This window comes from Corvus cornix, chromosome 13 (assembly GCF_000738735.6).
Source record: "Corvus cornix cornix isolate S_Up_H32 chromosome 13, ASM73873v5, whole genome shotgun sequence".
NCBI classification, from domain to species: domain Eukaryota; kingdom Metazoa; phylum Chordata; class Aves; order Passeriformes; family Corvidae; genus Corvus; species Corvus cornix.
The window spans coordinates 1,816,895-1,836,319 of NC_046343.1; the positions used below are offsets into that span (position 1 = coordinate 1,816,895).

A 19,425-nucleotide genomic window follows, 5' to 3' on the forward strand; every position below is an offset into this window, starting at 1 on the left:
CTCCGCGGGCAGCGCCCACCCCCGGCCCGCCCCGCACGGAGAGCGGGGGATGCCCGGCCCTGTCCCCGCCCCGCCCGGGGAAAGCCGGGGCCGTCCCCCCCGAGACACCAACCCTGTGCTCGCCCCGTGTGCCCCAGGAGTCGTGTGGGCGCTGTGGGCACCTCTCCCTTCATCCCGGTGAATTCTCGCTGGTGCTTCTCCCTGGCTTTCGGAGCAACTTCAGGGATCGGTGGTTTGGTTTGTTGGCTTGCGTGCAGAAGGGAAGTGGAGCGAGCCCATCTTACTATAAGTTGCTTGATAGGAACCGTTTTTTAAAGATCTGAGGGGTTTTGGCAAAGATCTTTCAATGGATTTCTCAAAACAAACAAAAAAATTGGCGGCATTTCCAAGCAAAGGCTTTTTCACTTGCAGCATCAGCCCAGCTCCTCGGACATTATTGGAGCTTTGGCAGCTGAAATCTGGCCCTGACACCCTTAACAAAGCTCAGTCCTGGCAGAGCAGGACACCACAACCAGCTCATCAGCTGCATTTTTAAAATACCCGTTGAAGTATCAGACTGAGCATAAACACAGGATCTGAGCAGCCCCATCTCCAGGTGTGCTCACCTTTCACCTCTGGAGCTGGGCTTTGGGGTTTGGGGGTTCAAGCTGCAGTGCCTTTGCACAGTCACTGCGAGATCTTCAGGTTGGCATTTCTCAGAGCAGAACTGTGCTGGATCACTGGATTCACAGGGAGATTCAGAGCACACAGAGGTTCAGAGAAGTGATTTGCTTTGGAGCCATCCACTCCATGCCCTTTAATCACAGCTGAGGTCCTTGCCCCTGGAAAAGGGACATCTCCAACTGTGTGGATGCAGGAGAAGCCAGAGCACCCACAGAATTGCAGTATCTGCTGCTTGCTGACAAAATACATCAAAAAACCCGAATGTATATTAAACACATTATCAGCTTGTTTGACAGGACTCATTTTTCGAAAATCTGGAGGGCTTTGGCAAAGATTTTTCAGTGGCTTTCTCAAAGATTGGTGGTGTTTTCAGGCGGTGCAGGCAAACACCACCCAGGCTGCCAGGCCTCGTGTGTGCTGCATGTGTTTGTCCATCACTATAGAAACTGAAAGACAGAGGAAGAATAACATTAACAAAAGTAAAACACATCCAATCCATGAAGAAACACCTTGCCACAGCCTGGATTTTCTCAGACTCGAAGAAGCAAACCCAAAGCGAGTGAAGCTGCTCTGGGTGGAGCTGAAATGGGTCAGTTTAAATCCAGCAGTTAAAGAGTTCCTGAAACAATTTTGGTTTGTCTTCATTTTCCTCTCCATGGTACTAATGTGGTTTTGTGGACATTATTAGTATTTACTAATAGTAGATACTAGTGGTAGCTACTCATTAGTGTAGCTCTAGCTTTAATGCTGAATTTAGATATAAATATATGTGGCTTGGTGCCTCTTCATGGAGCAAACAACTGTAGTTCTTCCTGGCAAGATCTGAGTGCTCAGAGCAGCTCCTCACCTACCTTCCCAGGTGTTCCCAGCCAGGATCTCCAGCAGCAGCTCCTAAAGGGAAAAAAATGGCTCAAAAGGGAAAAATCAGAGTGTGGAGCCCTGAGCCAAGCCCATCCTGGGTTTACAGGAGGGGGAGAACTGAGGTTAAATGGGTTTCTGTGCTCTCATTTCAGTGCTTGAGTGGACTGAGGGCCAGCAGCAGCCTGGGGCAGGGTTAAAGCTGCTCAGGGGAAGGGATTTGGTGCCTGGAGAAGGCAGAGCCCAAGCCCCTTCCATCTCTGGCTGTCCTGAACCCGAGCCATGCTGAACCCCAGTGCTGCCACCAGTTGTGGTCATGTTCCATCCCACCCCCTCCTAATGCAGATTCCTCTCCAGGATTAGCAAAGGTTTATTCCACCTGAATGGGATGCCTACAAAAATGCAATTAAATTTTTAAACAGGAAATTTGGAGAGGCTTAGAGAGGGAGATAAAGAACTGGGGGTTTTTTCTTCTTTTTTTTTCCTCCGCTCCTCCTTTTCTTCCTGCTCTAACAATGATGAATCCCAAGATCTGGTTGAGGAAGAGAGAGGCTGAGTGATTCATCGGGACTGAATCACAGTCACTCTGCAGAGGCATCCGCTGCCTCTGCTGCTGCAGGTGTAAGCCCATCGCTGCTCTGGAGCCCTGCTGCACCTCCAGGAGCAGAGAGGGAGAGAAACCCAGCCCCAGGGAGCAGCTTCGGGTGTGTTCCCTCTGAGCACGGCGTGGTCTCCTTAGCCCACGTGGGAGGGGTTTTATCCAAAAGGGAGCTTGAATACATTGAGTTTCTGAGGGTTGTAGCCACTGCTGGATCACGCAGCCTCCCACTCCCCTGGGAGAGAACTTTCCTTCTATTCCATTTTAAATGCAAGCTTTCCCCCTCTCTCTCAGAGATTCCCCCTGGAGCAGGCACTAATGCTGGGATACAGCACCAGTTGGTACCCAGAGCCAAGCTGGAAAGTCAGGATGCAGCAGCTGAACTCCTGGGATTCCCCAGGTTGGATCCCAGTCCATTTTCTGAGGGAAATCAGAGGAGAGGCAGGAGGAAAATTCTGGTCTGCAGCTGATTTACAGCATCTGATGCTTGTCCTTACACAAATTGTGTCTCTCTGTTGTCACCACCTCCTCTCATCACATTATTCACACCCAGAGCACTCTGGATTGCCAGGAATCCACATTCCCAGACTCCTGGTAAAAGCGCTCAGCCAAGCCGAGGTGGGGAATAGTTCAAAACTGGAATGATCAGGAAGAAGGGGGTCACACTGGTGATTCCTACACAGACAGGCCTTTAAATAATCCAACTCTGCCATCTGTGGTAGGAACTCTCCCTGTCTGCAGAGCACTCTGATCTATTCCCCACACGTTATTTATAGCACTACCTGCAGCCACGAATCTAAAACCCCGCTTAAGGCAGGTCTGACTTTTAGCTTTAAAGCAGGACATTTGTGTTCATTTCTACCAGGGTAACTATCTCTGTTCATGGTTAGCTCAGCTGTCATTTGGGGGGCACAGAATTATTTTACAGGCGTTGAAAGACCCTCTCGGAGCGACCCTTGGAGATATTTATTATGGCAGGACCAAAGGTGGAACCAAAGCAAGGGGAACCATGTCAGCACCAGCTGGAGGCAAATTCCACATTTACATTCCGTGAGCTGGAAACTGCTAAATGCTCCATCAGAAATTCAAGGATAAGGCTCCTCCTGGGAGAGGTTCTCCAAGTCCTGGGCCCTCTCAATCTCTCTCTGAAGGCCACAGAAGTGTGATGGAACTTTCCATCATTTCCTTTTAACTGGTTGTTTTTTTTTTTTTTCTAAAATCCTATTTCTAATGAAAAATTTCCTCTTGGTTCTCTGCTCCAGCAAGGAAGTTTTGGAAGAAAAAGACCTGTCTGGGAAGCAGAGATCCATCTCCAGTCATCCCCCCAGTGCTGAGGGGGTGGTTGGGCGTTTGTCCTTCTGCCCTGCAGGACACACTGCTGGACCACACAGGTGACACCAGAGACAAGACTCCAGTATAAACTGGGAAGAGAGGGGACCCTCGGTGCAGGGGAGCTGGGGACAGCGGTGTCACCTCTCCCCAGGCTCCTCAGTGTCCCCTGCCGGGAGGGAGGTGACACAAGCCCCTTCCCTACCCCTGGCAGAGCACAGGGATGAATTCCCGGGATGTGGAGCCCTCCTGGGCTGCCTCATTTCCATGCAGATGAGGCTGTGTGTAATTCCATGTGAGTGTAATTCCATGTGGATAACTGATGCGGCTGTGAATAAGAGAGCTGAGTGAATCATTCATCATGGATTATTGATAGGATTAATTTTACCTCTTTTTCTGCTCTCAGCATGCCCACAAGCCCCCCTGAATTTATTTTCCCCCTCTTCTATGGAATATTTCTGGAACAAAGTAGATGAAAGCCGAGTAATTTTTCTGCTCTTCGCTGGGCTGAATGAGATGTTTGCTGCCAGGTTAACCCTTGCAAACTCTCCCTGGAAGCGTCTTCTCTGCTGGCATCACACCCCTGGGATTCACACTGGCTCTGCACACCAGCTCTTGTCCAGACAGGACATCCCCAGCCCTGTGTGCTGGCATTCGTACGTGTGACAGAAGCCCTGTCCTGTCTGAGCGTGGCTTCCCCTGGGCCACCCAGCACCACCCGCAAGGTTTGGGATGATTTTGGGATGATTTTACCCAGACAGGCCAAGGATTGTCCCTTGGAGATGGCTGCACACCATGCTGGGGCCGAGGCTGCTGTTTCCATGGCAGCACGTAGCGGATTCCTCTCGTGAGCAGCCCTGAGCTCCAACACAAACCATTCTAACCCTGCAGAGAGGCTTCTCCCTTCCCACCCCTCGGCCTTCAGGGACCCTTCACCCTCTGCTCCTGGCTGGAAACCTCAGGCTGCTGCTGTGGCTTTTCCCTCTGAGTCGCCTGGGGCTGCTGGAGCTGTGGGAGCAGTGGCTGTGGTGTTTGGGGCTCCTTAGAGATGCAAAACCGATTTCCTAAGTCCTTTACCTGTTTGGTGAAGCAACATTATTTCTGCTTATTAATTCCCTATCAAAAACCTCCAGATACAAAAAGGGAAAAGAAGGAGGATTCTTTATTAGGAGCTGTTCAAAGAGATGAGAAGAGACTGGGGCCTGCAGGTGGTTTGCAAACCCTTCCTGCCAACCTCCAGAGGTAAAACCAACCTGTGCCAAGGGGTGAGTCCTGTGCTCAGCTCCTGCCAGGGCTCCACTTCCCAGAATGGTGTTTCCTGCCTTTCCTTTTATGTCTCCAGGATGCCATCCAGCGATCTGCAGCACAGGGGTTAAACCAGAGCTGCCCATCTCAGAGCTGTGCTACCCAAGGGTTTAGGCTGGGCTTTGATAAGACGGACACAGGGCTCATCCCCCTCCCTGGCTGGGATTCAAAGGCACAGCTGGGATCTGCACAGCCAGCCCTGGGCCCAATAAAGGCAGAAGACAATTCGGTGCTTTCCCTTCCGGGAAACAACCACCAGGAATTCCCCACCCAAATTCAACTCACCTCTTGTGCCACGTTCAACCTTCAGCCATTTCCACATCTCCTTTCTGCACTTTCCACCCAGGTTTGGGCAAAATTCATGGCAACATTCACAAAGCCTTGAAAGGAAAGTCATTCTGCAGCTTCCCAGCCACAGCAGATATTTTAGGCTGAATAAGGGGCACAGAAGGATGGGCTGGGCACAGGGCGGGGAGGGCTCAGCAAGAGGAAATCACCTTCCACCAGCAGCAGCTGCTGGGTTTCCTCTCTTGAGGCCACACACAATTATTTGCACGAATGCAGCTTCTAGGGTGAAAAAGAAGAGGAAAAAAATGGAGAAAAAAAAAAAAAAAAAAAAAAGAAAGAATTGGTTGCTTATGGTCCAGCCACAGAGCCCAAGGCATTCCAGCAGAACTCAGCCCAGCTGCTGTGGTGCTTGAGGGATAAAAGTGGTCTGATCCCATCCCTTATCTCTGTAATGGCTCCTGGTGGATACCTGAGGGAACGTTGAGAGGGAATTGGGCATTTGGGGTCATCCCTGGACACCCTCCCAGCCTCCAGAGATTGTGGTTAAACAAATCCCTCATCCAGAGATGCTCCCGGACCGCAAGAGTCTCCCAAAATTGATGGCCAGCTCCCGGCAGCGGCTCCAGGGCGGGGCAGGGCCAGGGGGGCCGTGTGACACAACGGGGCCATCCCGGGTCCCCAACCAGCCTCACCTGCCCCGCCTTTGGGGTTTCATCCTTTTGGGATACAGCAGAGCTGTGCTGTCCCCACAGCAGAGCAGGGCTGGCAGGGGACACCCCGCTGGCAGCTGCCACATTCACAGGAAATATTTGGAAGAGAGGCCCAGCACCTGCTGGCAGCTCCAAGATCCAATTAATGCCCTTTTCTTTAAAAAGAATAAATTAATGTAACGGAGGGAACACAGGTTCCGTGGTAAGGATGGTCTGAAATAGAAACAGGTTTGAGATGTCAGCATTCAGCACTTTTATTTCTGCTTTGCTTTGGTGAACTTCAGGGTGGTTTCAGCCTCAGCTGCTGCCTGGCTCGGCAGGTGTTTTACAGTACACTTAATCTTTATATAGAAACTACAATTGTACCTGCTGAAACACTCCCCAGGCACTAAAGAAAGAAAACAAAAGAGACGTTTTCTTCTTGTTGCGCTCCTTTTTCAGCCTTTAGACTTTAAAAAAAGCTCCTTTTCTGGACCTCTTTTTCTCTATAACTATCTGGGTTATACACTTCTTTATTTTGAAGATGCAACAGCCATCTCCATGAGCTGTTGTGGTTCCCAAGAGTTCAGGTACCTACCAGAAGGCCCTAAAACTGTGAAGCATGAAACCAAACTGAAGGATTTTTTTACAAATAAATATAAAATATTTATAAAATAATTATAATAATTAAAGAATTATGTATTTTTTATAAATAAAAGGACCAGAGCTGCTCCAGTGCAGGTAGAACTGGAGTCCAGTTTAATGTCCATGCTCTAAGCTCACCTCCTCCTGATTCAGGGGTTTTTTAGTTCCTTTCCTGCCTTGCCATTTATCTCTACCACATTCCTGCCCTTCTTTGAGCCTTTTCTGACTCTCCTGGAGGCCAAGAATGCCAGAGGTTTTCTGTGCTGCCAAACAGGGGGGGGCACAAATCTCTCTCTGCCCCTCTTTTGCCCTCACTGAGCCACCTCCTGCCCGAGCTGGACCATGACCACCTCCTTGCAATTCTGGCGTTGTTCCAGGGAAGCTCCCTGCAGCTGAGCATCCAGTCTCCTCTAGGCTTTGCCTCCTTAATTATTTTTAATCTTGGCAATTACTGTATTTGTTGTTATTATTGCCAACAAGTGCTTCAGCTTCTCACAGGACAGCACAGCGAGCACTGATTAACCCGGAGGCTGCCACGGGGGCAGAGCAGAGCCCTGGGCTGTGCCACGCCCAGGTCCTTTCCCTGTTTTCCTCAGCCAGGAGGAATTCCCTCATGGAAAGGGTGGTCAGGCACTGGAACTGCCCAGGCAGGTTTGGAGTGCCCATCCCTGGAGGTGTCCAAGGAAGGGCTGGAGGTGGCACTCAGTGCTCTGGGCACAGCTTGGACTCAATCCTGGAGGGCTTTTCCAGCCTCAGTTATGAGTGTCGGAGTGACTAAAGGCACATCAGGGAGCAGAGCTCAGGCTTGGAATGAGGAGGGAGCGTCAGCAGGCAGGGAGGTGGCGTCATTCCCTGGGCAGTGATAGGGGACAGCAGGATTTGTCACTAAAGAGCCTGGGCTGGGCAGCACGGGGCCCACAAGGAGCAGGGGGGCCTTGATCTGCCTCCTCTCCCTGATGGACTTCCCGACTAAAAGGCAGAAAGGCATCAGACACAAAGTGGGACAAATTGGCTCCATCCAGTTCCTCTCCATCCAGGATGAAAAAAGGGCAGAGGCAGTTCAGTGGCAAAGCAGCAACTGCAAGAAGATTTCCCGGCCCCTGGGCTGCCTCCTCTGTTTCGTAGGAGATCACAGAGACCACGGCCGCTGCTGCCTGTGAGGAGCCTGGGCACTGCATGAATTTTCCCCAGAGCAATTTTCCTCCTCAGCTCGTTTCATCCTGTCCTTCCTCTTTTTCTGGCCCTCTGCAAGAGCTGACAGCTTCTCCCAAGCCACTTTCTGCTGGCTCCTCTGTCGCCAGGGCACCTCCAGTGATGCGTTAACTGTCCCTAACCTTGACTTTTATCCCAGAAACTCCTGTGCCATCACCTGCAGCTCCCTGCTCTCTCTCTCCAGCTCAGTTCTGTCTGCTGGGGGAAGTGCACACAGGTAGATAAGCACACACTGGCAGCACATCAATTGCTTTACAGCAGTTAGAGAGCTGCAGAAGCAACTCCTTGCCATTCCAGGGGGTGTTTTTCCAGGAGCAGGCGCTGGGAGTGAGGAGAACAACCCTCCATGCAGCAATCACTGTCTCCAACACTTTCCAGAGGGGAAGCAATCAGCACCAGCCACAACCTTTACTCCTTCAACTTCCCCAGAGGGAACATTTCAAAGCATCAAAAGGATTTAAAGCTGTCCAGCTGCTGCTGAGCCATAATTAACAGTTGCACAGTCAGCTCCGACTGCGGCTGACAAAGCCTCAGCAGCAAATCCTCTCCTTATCACCCTGCTGGAGTATTTATAGAGCCACGGCCGGGCAGTGGGCAGGGGGAGGAGGAGGACGACAGGTGAGCTGCTTACCAGGGGGGATAACATTTGCTTTCAGCTGCCTGGCCTTTCCTCAGCCGCTGGGGAAGCTCCAGGAGGGATCCTGGGGTGCGGCCTTTGGCTCTGGGACACAGCGGCAGGTCCTGGTGAGTCCCCAGCTGGGACATTGGCAAACAGGGGCACTCGGGCTGCTGTCCTCACCAGGAGCCCTTCCACCAGCAGGAACTGGCCCTTCCTGCCCTCAGCTGCCTCCTCCAGGAGATCCAAGGGATGGAGGCCAGAGTGACCTTCCACAACTCCGATTTTAAACTGACCTTGGGCCGGGTCGTTTGTCCCTCCTCTGTGTCATTTACCGCCCTGGGCCTCTTCACAGAAAGTGATATAAAAATAGCAATGGTCCTTGAGTGCCTGGGCAGTGTGTGGGGACAGGAGGAACGCTGGGGGCCGGGGTTGTTTGACTGAGGGGCTGGAAGGGAATGCTGGAACTGGTGGGATGGGAGAGCTGGGCAAACAGGCAGGGCAAGGGCTGCCAGCAAGATCCCAGGAGCTGGAGAGGACAGGGAAGGAGGTTATCACCCCTAAAAGCTGCTGGGCATCGCTGTGGTGTTTTCACAGCTCTCCTGGTTACTCACATGAAGATCCATGTCCATGGTAGGAGTGCAGGATCTCTGCTCTGGATTGCACCAGCCCGTGCCAAGGAATTATCAGCACTGGGTTTATTTCCTGCTGGGCCTTTATGACCCCACTGAGACCATAAATACCTCTGAAGCCTAACTAAACCAGTTTAACTTTCTCCATAAACAGTCTTGTAAAGAAAGCGATGGCAGTGCTGTGCAAAAAAAGGGGGAGGATGCTCAGGTAACAAGAGTTTTTTACTACCTCACTGTCGAGCCCCTGAAGTGCCCCTTTGCTCTGTGGCTGATGTAACCTCCCTGGGGAATTCCCTCATGCTGGGATGGCCTGAGAGGATCCTTGGAAAGAGCTGCATCCCACCTGGAGCACAAATATCCATCCCTCCCTGCAAGGAGATCTTTGGGCAGTTCAGCCCCCCTGGCACAGCCCTGCCCCAAGGACTGCAGGCAGCCGGGCACACCAAGCTCTTTAAACCATTTGGAATCATCTTTTGAGCACAAAAAGGCATTTTCTTGAGCACAGCCACAGGATTCCTTTCCCACACGCTTTATTTACAGCAGTCTCCCATCCCTGGGCTCCCAAGCCACAGTTCCCTGCAGCAGGATTTGTTTGGTGCTGCATTGCTTGGACAGGGCCAGGGGATGGTCACATACCAAATGTGCAACATAGAAGGTGTTTTTACAGATGGAATTAGTGGAAGAAAAGCTATTCTGGGATCTGGCAGTGCTGTGGAGCCTTCAGAGCCCAGACTCACCCCATGGGATGCAGAATTGGAGCCAGCAGGATGCTGCCTATCCCAGCCTAGGAGAAAGAACAATCCCTGTGTCCCATTCAGAGTTGGGGCTCCTCTGGCTGCACACCTGGAGGTGCTGCAGGCGTGGGGCAGCCCTGTGACAGCACCAAGTGACAGCACCGTGTCCCCAGCTGCAGCCAGGACCTGGCCCTGGGAGGGAAGCCCAGGCCCTTCCCGGCACTGGGAGAACAATGGCCCTCGCAGGCTGTGGCACTGGTGTCCTGATTTCCAGTTTATAAAGGATTTGTGAGCTCAGGTACCTGTTTTGGGGAGGAAATGTGTCATTTCAGCTGTGGAAATCATGCAACTCCCAGACTGGAAATAACAGCAGGGAAAGTGCCTCTCCTGCCCTGCAGCTGAGCAGCAGCAGGCTTGAGTAAGAGCCGTGGGCTGAGCAAACTCCCAGTTTCTGACACTTGTTTGGTCTTAGGGCAGTGCTTTGCTGTTGCTGCTGTTTTGTGGCCACAGGCCAGGAGGGTGGGAGCACCTGGGACACGGGAGAGATGGAGAGAGACGATTCACACGAGTCTGTAGTGACACGACAAGGGGAAATGGCTCCAAAATTAAAGGGAGTAGGGTTAGATGGGATTTTGGGAAGAAATCCTTCCCTGGGAGGGTGCTGAGGCCCTGGCACAGGGTGCCCAGAGCAGCTGTGGCTGCCCCTGGATCCCTGGCAGTGTCCACGGCCAGGTTGGACAGGGCTTGGAGCAGCCTGGGACAGTGGCAGGGGGGTTGGAATGGGATGATGCTCACAGTGCCATGGCAGGGGGTGGGACTGGGATGAGTTTTGGGGTCCCGTCCCGAATTGCCGGCAATTCCCGGCTCACCCGCGCCCCCCAGCGCCCGCGCGGGGCAGGCGCAGAGCGCTCCCCGCTCCCCACCTTGGGACGCATCCCGAGCATCCTCCCGTGCTCAGCCCCTCCTCAAACCCCTTCCCCACCCTCCTGCCCCATCCCAGCCGCCGGCAGAGCATCCCAGCCCCTTCTGCGCGCTCTGACGGCCCAAACACCGAACCTGCTCCCCAGCCCAGCCCCGTTAGAATCCTTCCCTCGCACACAGGGCTACAAAGACACCTGGAAGTTCAGGTCTACGGGGTCTGGGGGACCATCCTGTTTGTCCTCGCTTTCCCCCTGGTGCCAGCGCTCAGCAAACTGCACGGCATCGTGGATGCTGTGGAAGGGCAGCTGGCCCCCAGCGCTGCCTGCCTCGCCAGCCCAGCCTCCCTCCCGGAGCCGCTGGCGGATGGAGGGGTTGCAGTTGGCCAGGAGCACCTGGACACCGACCTGCTTATAGTCGTGGTGTGTCTCCTTCAGCACGGAGAGACCCACGGTGTCTATGAACTGCATGGCCCCACAGTCCAGGATTAGGGTGTGCATGTCTGTGGACGGGGGACAGGAGTCTGCTGGAGGCTGCTCAGCCCTTCTCCCGGCCTGTTTCAGGCAGCCAAACCCAGTGCCCCAAAAGTCCTTGCTGCTGCCTGTGTCCGTGTGTGCCTGGGCCCTCAGCAGGACAGGATTGACCCTGGTTTTCTGGTACAGAACAGCCTTGAAATAGTCCTTGTTGGCGTAGTAGAGGGAGGACTCGAAGCGGAAGATTTTGACATTGGCGATGCTGCTGAGCTGTTTGTAGGTGCCCTGGTCCTCGTAGATCTCCCTGTTGCTGACCTTGCCCAGGAGCGTGGCCCGGGGTCTCTGTGTGCGGAAGATGATGCAGAGCAGGGCGAAGCAAACGCCCACGAGGAGCCCGATCTCCGTGGTGACCAGCGTGGAGCACAGCATGGTTGTCCACCACACCACCGTGTCCAGCTTGCTGAGCTGCCACATCCTGGGCGTGTCACGGAACTTCCTGAGGCCACCCCGCAGGTTGACAATGGTCACCACCCCCAGGATGGAGGTCTGGAGTGAGTAGAAGAGCGGGGAGATCCACAGCAGCACCAGCAGCAGCACCAGGGAGGTGACCAGCCCAGAGACCTGCGTCTGGCTCCCCGTGGACTCCTTCAGCAGCGTCTTGGTCAGGGCAGCAGAGCTGGCAAAGCAGTAGAAGAAGGAAGGGATGAGGTTGCACATGCCAATGGCGATCATCTCCTGGTTGGCACTGACGGCGTAGCCGTGCTTTTTGCCAAAGATTTCTGCCAGGGACACAGTCATGGCAAAGCCAATGACAGCAATGGGCAGAGCATCCATTGCCAGGCTGGGAAACAGGCTGATGTCTGGGACAGTGGGTTTCCTGAAGCCGGTGGGGATGTCCCCACACACAGCGGCCTTGTAGCGCTGCTCGAAGTCAAAGTAGTGGGAGATGAGCGTGGCTACAATGACCACGAGCAGCTCGATGGGGAACGGGGCCTTCATCCTCTCCTTGTAGCGCTCGTTGAGCTCCTTGACGGGCACGATGATGGCCAAAGCCACCAGGCTGGTGAGCAGGTCGCAGATGTTGGTGTTGTGGATGTACGTGAAAAGGTCCACCCAGGTGAGGATGAAGGATCCCACCCCCTCGTGACGAGGGATTTTCAGGCCCAGCAGATATTTCATCTGGGAGGTGATGATGGTGAGGCTGGAGCCGGTCACGAAGCCACCCAGGAGAGGCTCTGACAGGTAGACAGCCACAAAGCCCAGCTGTAAAACCCCCAGCAGGATCTGAAAAGCAAAGCAGCCACAGCTTTAGCATGGGTGAGGAGGGCTGGAAGGGGTGGCTGGCAATTTATGTCGCTTTGCTGCCACTTTAGCAGCTCTGGCTACTCTGTGAATGTGCTGCACATTCCATGTGAGGAAGCTGTCCTCAGGAGTTAATCTAGGGTGTGGAAAACTAGAGACACCTACCTTTAACACTGGTCTGTGGCTGGGGATGCCACACAAAAGCCTACGAGGTCCCTGCTGCCGCCTCCTCGCAAGCAGCCCCATCAGAGCAGCCCTGGGCATAAAACCATTGTGATGCTCTGAATTTTAGCTGTCCCAGTGGAAAAGCCTGGAACTGCTCAGCGACAGCTCGGCCCAGGCAGTGGGGACGCTGCCAGGGAGCATGGCAGGGTCCTTGAGAGAAATTCCTGGCAGGAAACAGCCCAAGAGTGAACATCTGTACCTGGTAAAGACCGACCAGAAAGCTCAAGGAAAGGGCCACGGTGATGGCGTAGCAGCTCCTGTCACAGGCCTCTGTCCCGTTCCTGGGGGAGCTGGAGTTGCCTCCCAGGGCAGCGCTGCTGTCCCCGTACCCCGCCAGCTGCAGGTGCCGCGTCACCGACTGCCCCACCATGAGGCACAGCACCCCGAAGGAGCCCACGCAGGCGTGGCGCGACGTGGCCGTGGCCGCGTAGATGATGTTGCAGAAGAAGTTGGTGTAGATGCCGTAGATGGGGTCCTGGTTGGCCAGGAGGGAGTAGGAGATGGACTGAGGGATGGCCACAATCCCCACCAGGAGCCCCGAGATGATGTCCCCGAGCAGCTGGGCCCTGAGGTTGTAGCGGGGCAGCCAGTCCAGCACCGGGAAGAGCCGGCGCAGGGCAGTGCTGAGGCTTTGGGGGCTGCACGTGCAGGCGGCTCTGGCTTTCTCCACGATGAACTCTTTGGCGCTGAAGCCCCTGGGCTCGTATTCCTCCAAGGTGACAAAAGTGGCAGGAGGCTCCTGCGGCTGGAAGGAGCCCGGGGTGTCTTTGCTCAGTGCTGGCTCCTGGCTGGACGCATCCTCCATGGCCCCAGGGCAGCTATGGCAGGCAGGCATGAAGGGCTGCAGGCTGAGCACAAGGGGCTCTGCTTAGCTCATAAATCAGTCAAGGGAAATAACCTCAGACAAATCAAACAAAGGCATTTTCCCAAGGTGGATTCATTTGTTGTCACTTATGGACCTGATTAACCACAGCCCCCTATCAGGGGCAGAGCTACAGAGACCCCTGTCCTTCTTTCCCATCCTTCTTGTTTTGAAACAGGAGCACCACTGAATTTAAGTGAAATTTCACTGAATTTCACTGAAACTAAAACTCCTTCGAGAACTCTGACTGCCTTCAAGACACTGCTACTTAGGCAAAAACTTTCTTCGGAAATGTTGAGATATTCCAAGGGATACTTTAGGAATCAACATGTGGGTAAGGGAGATGATTTGCAAATTCATTTTTCCTTCAACATGACACGATTTTAAATTGCATTAGTGGCTTGCATCAAACGGGGCTCCCATCTGCAGAATGAAACCATCCTGCTTTCTCAGGCTGCTTAGGTGACAGAGACACCTTCCAGAGCTACCCCAAGTTTTTCAGTCAAAGTGCAGCTGCAACAAAACACCTTTTCGTGACAACTGAACAAGAGACACAGAGAAAAACGCCCCTGAGGGGAGACCCAGAGGGGCTGCGGTTTGGAGCTGAACTGGGATGAGGAGAAATCCCATTCCCCTGCCCCGCACACATCACCACATCTTACCTCTGGCTGCAAACTGGGTGTTTCCTCACCACCTGGAGCTTCTCCCCTGGGGACAGACCTGTCTCCACCTCGAAGCACCCCCTGAGCAGAGGAAAACCTGGCCCATGTGGCCCTTCCCTTGGGATCTGAGCTCCTGAGCCAAGGCATCTCTCTTTTATCTCTCTCCAGCTGCTGCAGACGGTGCAGCTGCCAAGCAGAGCTGTGTTTGGAAAACAAACACCGTTCTGAGAGAGTATTTGGGCTGACAACTTGTTCTGGACATGAAGAATGATTGAAAGAGCTTAGAGAATTGCTCCTGCCAGATAAGAGGATTTCTGGGATCTGGAGAAGTGTTTGCTAAACAAGGGCAACAATGGAAAGAAACCTCCCTGCTCTGCCCCTGTCTGAACTGAGCGAGCTCAGGTCCTGCTGGGCTTCTCCTCCCAGGTTTTCATCTATTCTGGACAAGCTTTTGTGCCAAAAACCAAGAAGCAAAGCTCATTCCAGAATGACCTTCCTTTCCTGGTGGTTTTTCACAGAGGCTCGGTAAAGCAGAGAGCAAAGGTGTGGAGACACCTTTTTGACACCTGTGGTGACACAGGTTATTTCAGGGAGCCAGGAGAACTCGGGAAGACTCAAATCTGCACAATTCCCATTTTGCAGAGCCTTTTCAGGGACCAGCACACATAACAAGGGGTTTTGCTGGGCAGAAACACAGCTGGGGAAAGTGCAGGGCCGTTTTATTTGGTAGGTAAAGGTGAGCAACTGCACCAGCAGCCAGGAAGAAAGGACTGTTCATCACCCTGAGTGGGAACAGCAGCCTCATAAATACCAGCTGGAACTGCTCTGCCCTTGTGAGCTGTGCCAAGAACCTGCACCAGACCTCTCAGCACACACTCCCACTCCCCTTGATCTCCCTCCTTCTTTTCCATCTCTTTTCCATTGACCCTGCCCAGGTTTTGCTGGGTGTGCCGTGCCCTGTGCAGCTGGATAAATGCCTGGCACCTTGGCCTTTGCCTGGGGAGGGGGCTGAGAGCCCACAGCGTTCGGAGAGCTGGAGTGGGGATGGAGAGCTGGAATTTCCACAAGGTTTGGATGCAGGTGCTGGGGAGACACCCTGGGGGAAGAGAAGGGGAAGACCAGCATCCTGAGCTACATTTATCTCATCAGGGGAAGTCTGGTGCTCAGTAATTAGGAGTAAATAAATAAGAAACATCCGTGTTCTCTGGCAGCAGGAGAAAATGGGAGCACATGGTAGGGAGGCAGCTGCTCAATGTTTTTATCTATTTATATCAATTCTTTTTTCTCTGCCATTCCTCCACAGCTCATGTATTTTCAGGTGCATTGTTGAGAGCTTTCCTTCCCCTGCTCTCAGGAAGAGACTCTCTCTTTCCTTGGCCTTGTCATTGCTCCTGTCCTGAAAAGGTGATCCTTTCAGGCACTTTGGTCCTAGTCACAGCTCATTTTGTGCCTTGCCCTGGGTGATGTGGTCTCTACTCACTCATTTTCTTTTTCCATCTTCTTCCTGAGCAAATGACCCAAATTTCCATCTTCTCTATGAATTCATCTTGAAATTCACTGAAGAAGTGATGAGTCAGCCATTGAAGAGCTGGCCGGGCTGGACCTTTCAATCTGATTGTTCCCTGGGATGAAACACAGCGGAGCACAATCCATCTTTGGGGTTTGATCTTATTTAGGAAGATCCAGCTCTGGATCTCTGCCCTGTCCACCACAAAAATGGGGCAAAGCACCTTTTCCATGTGTGGCAGGACTTAGGTTACCTTCAGCCTCCACCCTGCTGCCACTGCCTGCTGCTGCTGCTTTTCCTTCCAAACTCCATCTTCATTGGTATATTCTGGAGCTCTTTTATTTGTTAAGATTTCCTTTACCCCCTGCCAGAGCTTGGTAAGCCCTGACAGAGCCCTGCTCTTCCCTCTCTCCGAGGCTTCTGTCTCCAAGCCTTCCCTGCCACCCTCCCCTACAATTTTTTCCTCCCCTTTCTTGTGTGCAAATTCCTGGTTCCTTTTCCATACTCAAATAATAAATATCTATTTAAATATATATATATATACACTTTAAAATACTTTTTATACACTGTAAAATATTCCATACTTTTTCCAGTTCTCAAGCTCCTTTTCCCCGCTGGCTTCCCTGTGAGTTTGGTTCTCTGTGCTGGAAATTCCGGCTGTGGGCACTGAGGGGAGGCCACTTCACATCCTCCATCCCAGCAGAGGGGCTGTGAGAACGCCCTTGGTGACAGTGAGGACACCTCTGGAATTCCTTTTCCTGGAGGAGGTGAGGCAAGGGCAGAAAACACAGAAGTTTCACGTTTGCCATGGGAAATGCATCACAAACAGCGCAAGAAAAGAAACCCAGCGGGGAATTTCAGGTGCCCTTGAGCCACCCAGGGCTGGGCTGCCTTCCCCCTGCAAGGTCAGCACAGCTGGAACAGTTTGTTTCCAAAAGCATCTCCAAGGCTTGCTCTTTATTGCCACTATAAACTCTCTCCACGTTCAGCTCCATCCTGGGCAAGGCTGGGCTGCACGGGTGGTTTCAGCTTGGACAGTGCAGGTGGAGACAGGCCCCTGCCTGCACTGGCACGGCCCCCTCTGCTTTCCAGAGCATGAAATCCAAAGTTCTTATTCCTGGCATGCTGTGGGAGCAGTTTAACATCCACCTACCCCCCCAGCCACTGCAGCCAGGTGGGAACAGAGCAGTGAGAACAAGTTCCAGGTGCAAGGAAACACAGGAGTGGCATTTGCAGTTTTCCAGCTTGAAGCTAGCAAAAATAATGAGATTTTCTGGGGCTGGGATTGTTATCCAGGCATTTTGCAAGAGGTAAATGCAGCAAACTGAAGCCTGTGCTGCTGTGTCAATGCATCACTTTTGTTTTACAGGACAAGCTGGCACCTCCAGTTTTCCTCAGAACAGATTTAACTGCTCTGGGGGTTTCCACTGCACAAGGGGTTTTGAATTGCTTCAAGGTTTGTAAATACACTTGTGTCTATTTGGCTTCTGGAAGCCTCTCAAGTCACGGGCCAGGCTGGCTTAGGACATGGCTGCACCCACTGCTCCCCATCACTTTGATCACAGTTTTATTTAAAAAAGAAAGAAAGGAAGTGAGCCAGGTGAAGGTGCCAGGTTAAGGGAGATGCTTTTCCTTACCTTCAGATGGGGGATTTGACAATATTTTTGGATGGCTGCTGGTTCAGCTCCACTTGAAATGTATTTACTGCAAAAAAGGTCATCTTTTTTAAGGGAAAAACAAGGAAAAGGAGACAAGCCCAGAACTGGTGCCACAACTGAGATGGCAAAATGCAACAGAAGCACCCGAGGACAAAAAAGCTGAACAGAACCTCTCCAGTGGCTTCTTGGAAAGGGATTATTTACATTTCTGCAAGAGATAACACATCCCAGGGAACAGAGCAGCTCTTGCATCCCCCTGTTCTCTGGCAGGGCTGTTTAACGTGCAGGGGCCACAGCAGGGCAAAGAAAACACAAATACTGAGAGGCCAGAAGTGTCACTGCCCCCGGGACTGCCTGTGGGGGGCTGAGAGGGACCAAGGGACCTACAAATAAACAACAATGAAGAGCATTTTCACTCCTGGAAGATGGGAACAAAGAGCCAAGCACATCAGCTGCAGAGGTTTTGGGGAGCACTCTGTATTTATAACACAAGGATGAAAAAATTCCTTACCAGCTTTTGCTGCTGTCCCCCTGTTTTTCCCTGCATGACACATTCCCAGCGCTTATGACCCTTTTCCAAATGATCCAGCTAATCACTGAAAAGGCTGTAATGACTCTGCAAACAGATTAAATTGATTCCAGATGAGTACAGTGGAGTAGAAACGTGGAGACACATTTCTATTTCATACTGAATTGGCACCCAGCCCGGGCTATTTGGCATCATTAGGGGGTGAGGACCAGGTTTCCCAGAGAAGCTGCCCCATCCCTGGAAGTGTCCAAAGCCAGGCTGAAAGGCGCTTGGAGCAGCCTGGGATAGTGGAATGTGTTTGGAATGAGATGAGCTTCCAACCCAGTGAAGAATTTTCTCCTAATACCTGATCTAATCTCCTGCCATGTGGCAAGATTGGATCTTCCATCAGATTTTAAATAGAAGGAGAAGTATTTCCCACCACTCAAACATGGGGACGCTGTCACAGGGTGTAGTGGGAGCCAACAGCTTTGGGAAAAGGGGTGATGAAAGTTCTTCATGAGGAAGTGCTGCAAAAGCTGTAACAAAGGTCCCAGGAGTTCGTACGGGAGGGCTCTGAACGGGCTGGAGCCCTGGGACACCTTTCCCGAGCAGCCCCCACAGCTGGGGCTGTGACCCAGGAAATGGGGCTGGGGTCCCAGCAGGTTCAGGAGCGTGGATGGCAGGGGTTAGCTACTCCCAGGTAAGGCAGAGCCTAAAGCAGCACAGGTCAAGGCTGGGCCTGGCTATCTCAGCTTCGAACCACACTCATTTTGCTGGAGGCAGTGGCTGTTCTCTGCTTTTCAGGAGGAAGCTCCTGCAGGCATTCCCCATAATCGAGGGCTCCTTCCACCCTGTTGGCACCAACACAGAAATTGCAGCCTGTGCACAGAGGTCCCCTAAGGTGAAAGGCATCCTCAGGTAACAGCTGAGCCATGCTGGGCCAGGAAAGTCTTTTCCATAACTCAAGGACACATTTGCAGACATAAAATCACAGGAGCTGCCCAGAACTGCCTGCAGGTTTTTCTGGCTCTTACTGGCCATGACCTGAGCAAGCCACAGAACCCGGGATAGAATCACAGAATCAAAGGGAAGGGACCCACAAAGATCATCCAGTGCAGCCCCTGGCCCTGCCCAGACCCCCCAACAACCCCACCCTGGGCATTCCTGGCAGCGCTGTCCAAACGCTCCTGGAGCTCTGGCAGCCTCAGGGCCGTGCCCATTCCCTGGGGAGCCTGGGCAGTGCCCAGCACCCTCTGGGGGAAGAGCCTTTCCTGATATCCAACCTAAACCTCCCTGGCACAGCTTGATGTATCTCAAGGAACACAGAAATGCATGGCAGCGGTTTGGCAAGGCTGAGTATGTAACAGCAGGTGCTGTAACCACACCTATTGTAAAGGACAAGCAGCACCAAACCCGGCCATTCCCGCACTTCAGGAATTCAGACCTGGCCCACAGGAGGGTGCTGCTCCCCGGCACACGGCACATCACTGTCCCCACATGCTGATTATGGTTATTAATGCCACGCCAAACCCAATTCTGGCTGCACAGAGCAGCGGGGGCAGAGCAAGGTGAACGTCCCATCAGTCAATGCCCTGATTTATGTGGGCTGGGAACTGCCCTGAGTGCCCATGCGGGCAAGAGAGCAGGGCACAGAGCTGTGTGGGTGTGAGGGAGCAGGGCACAGAGCTGTTGGTGTTAGAACAGGGCACAGAGCTGTGGGTGTGAGGAACAGGGCACA

At 52.9% G+C, this 19,425-nt stretch overlaps 1 protein-coding gene across 1 annotated transcript; it reads right to left on the reverse strand.

Annotated features, from left to right (window-relative positions):
* Positions 1 to 10,620: 10,620 nt before the first annotated feature.
* LOC104689637 (sulfate transporter-like) lies at positions 10,621 to 13,322 on the reverse strand. The gene is made up of 2 exons (XM_010399866.4): positions 12,687 to 13,322; positions 10,621 to 12,244 (listed from the first exon to the last, which is right to left on the reverse strand). Exons 1-2 carry the CDS (start codon positions 13,320 to 13,322, stop codon positions 10,673 to 10,675), a joined length of 2,208 nt encoding a protein of 735 aa, XP_010398168.4. The 3' UTR covers positions 10,621 to 10,672.
* Positions 13,323 to 19,425: the final 6,103 nt, after the last annotated feature.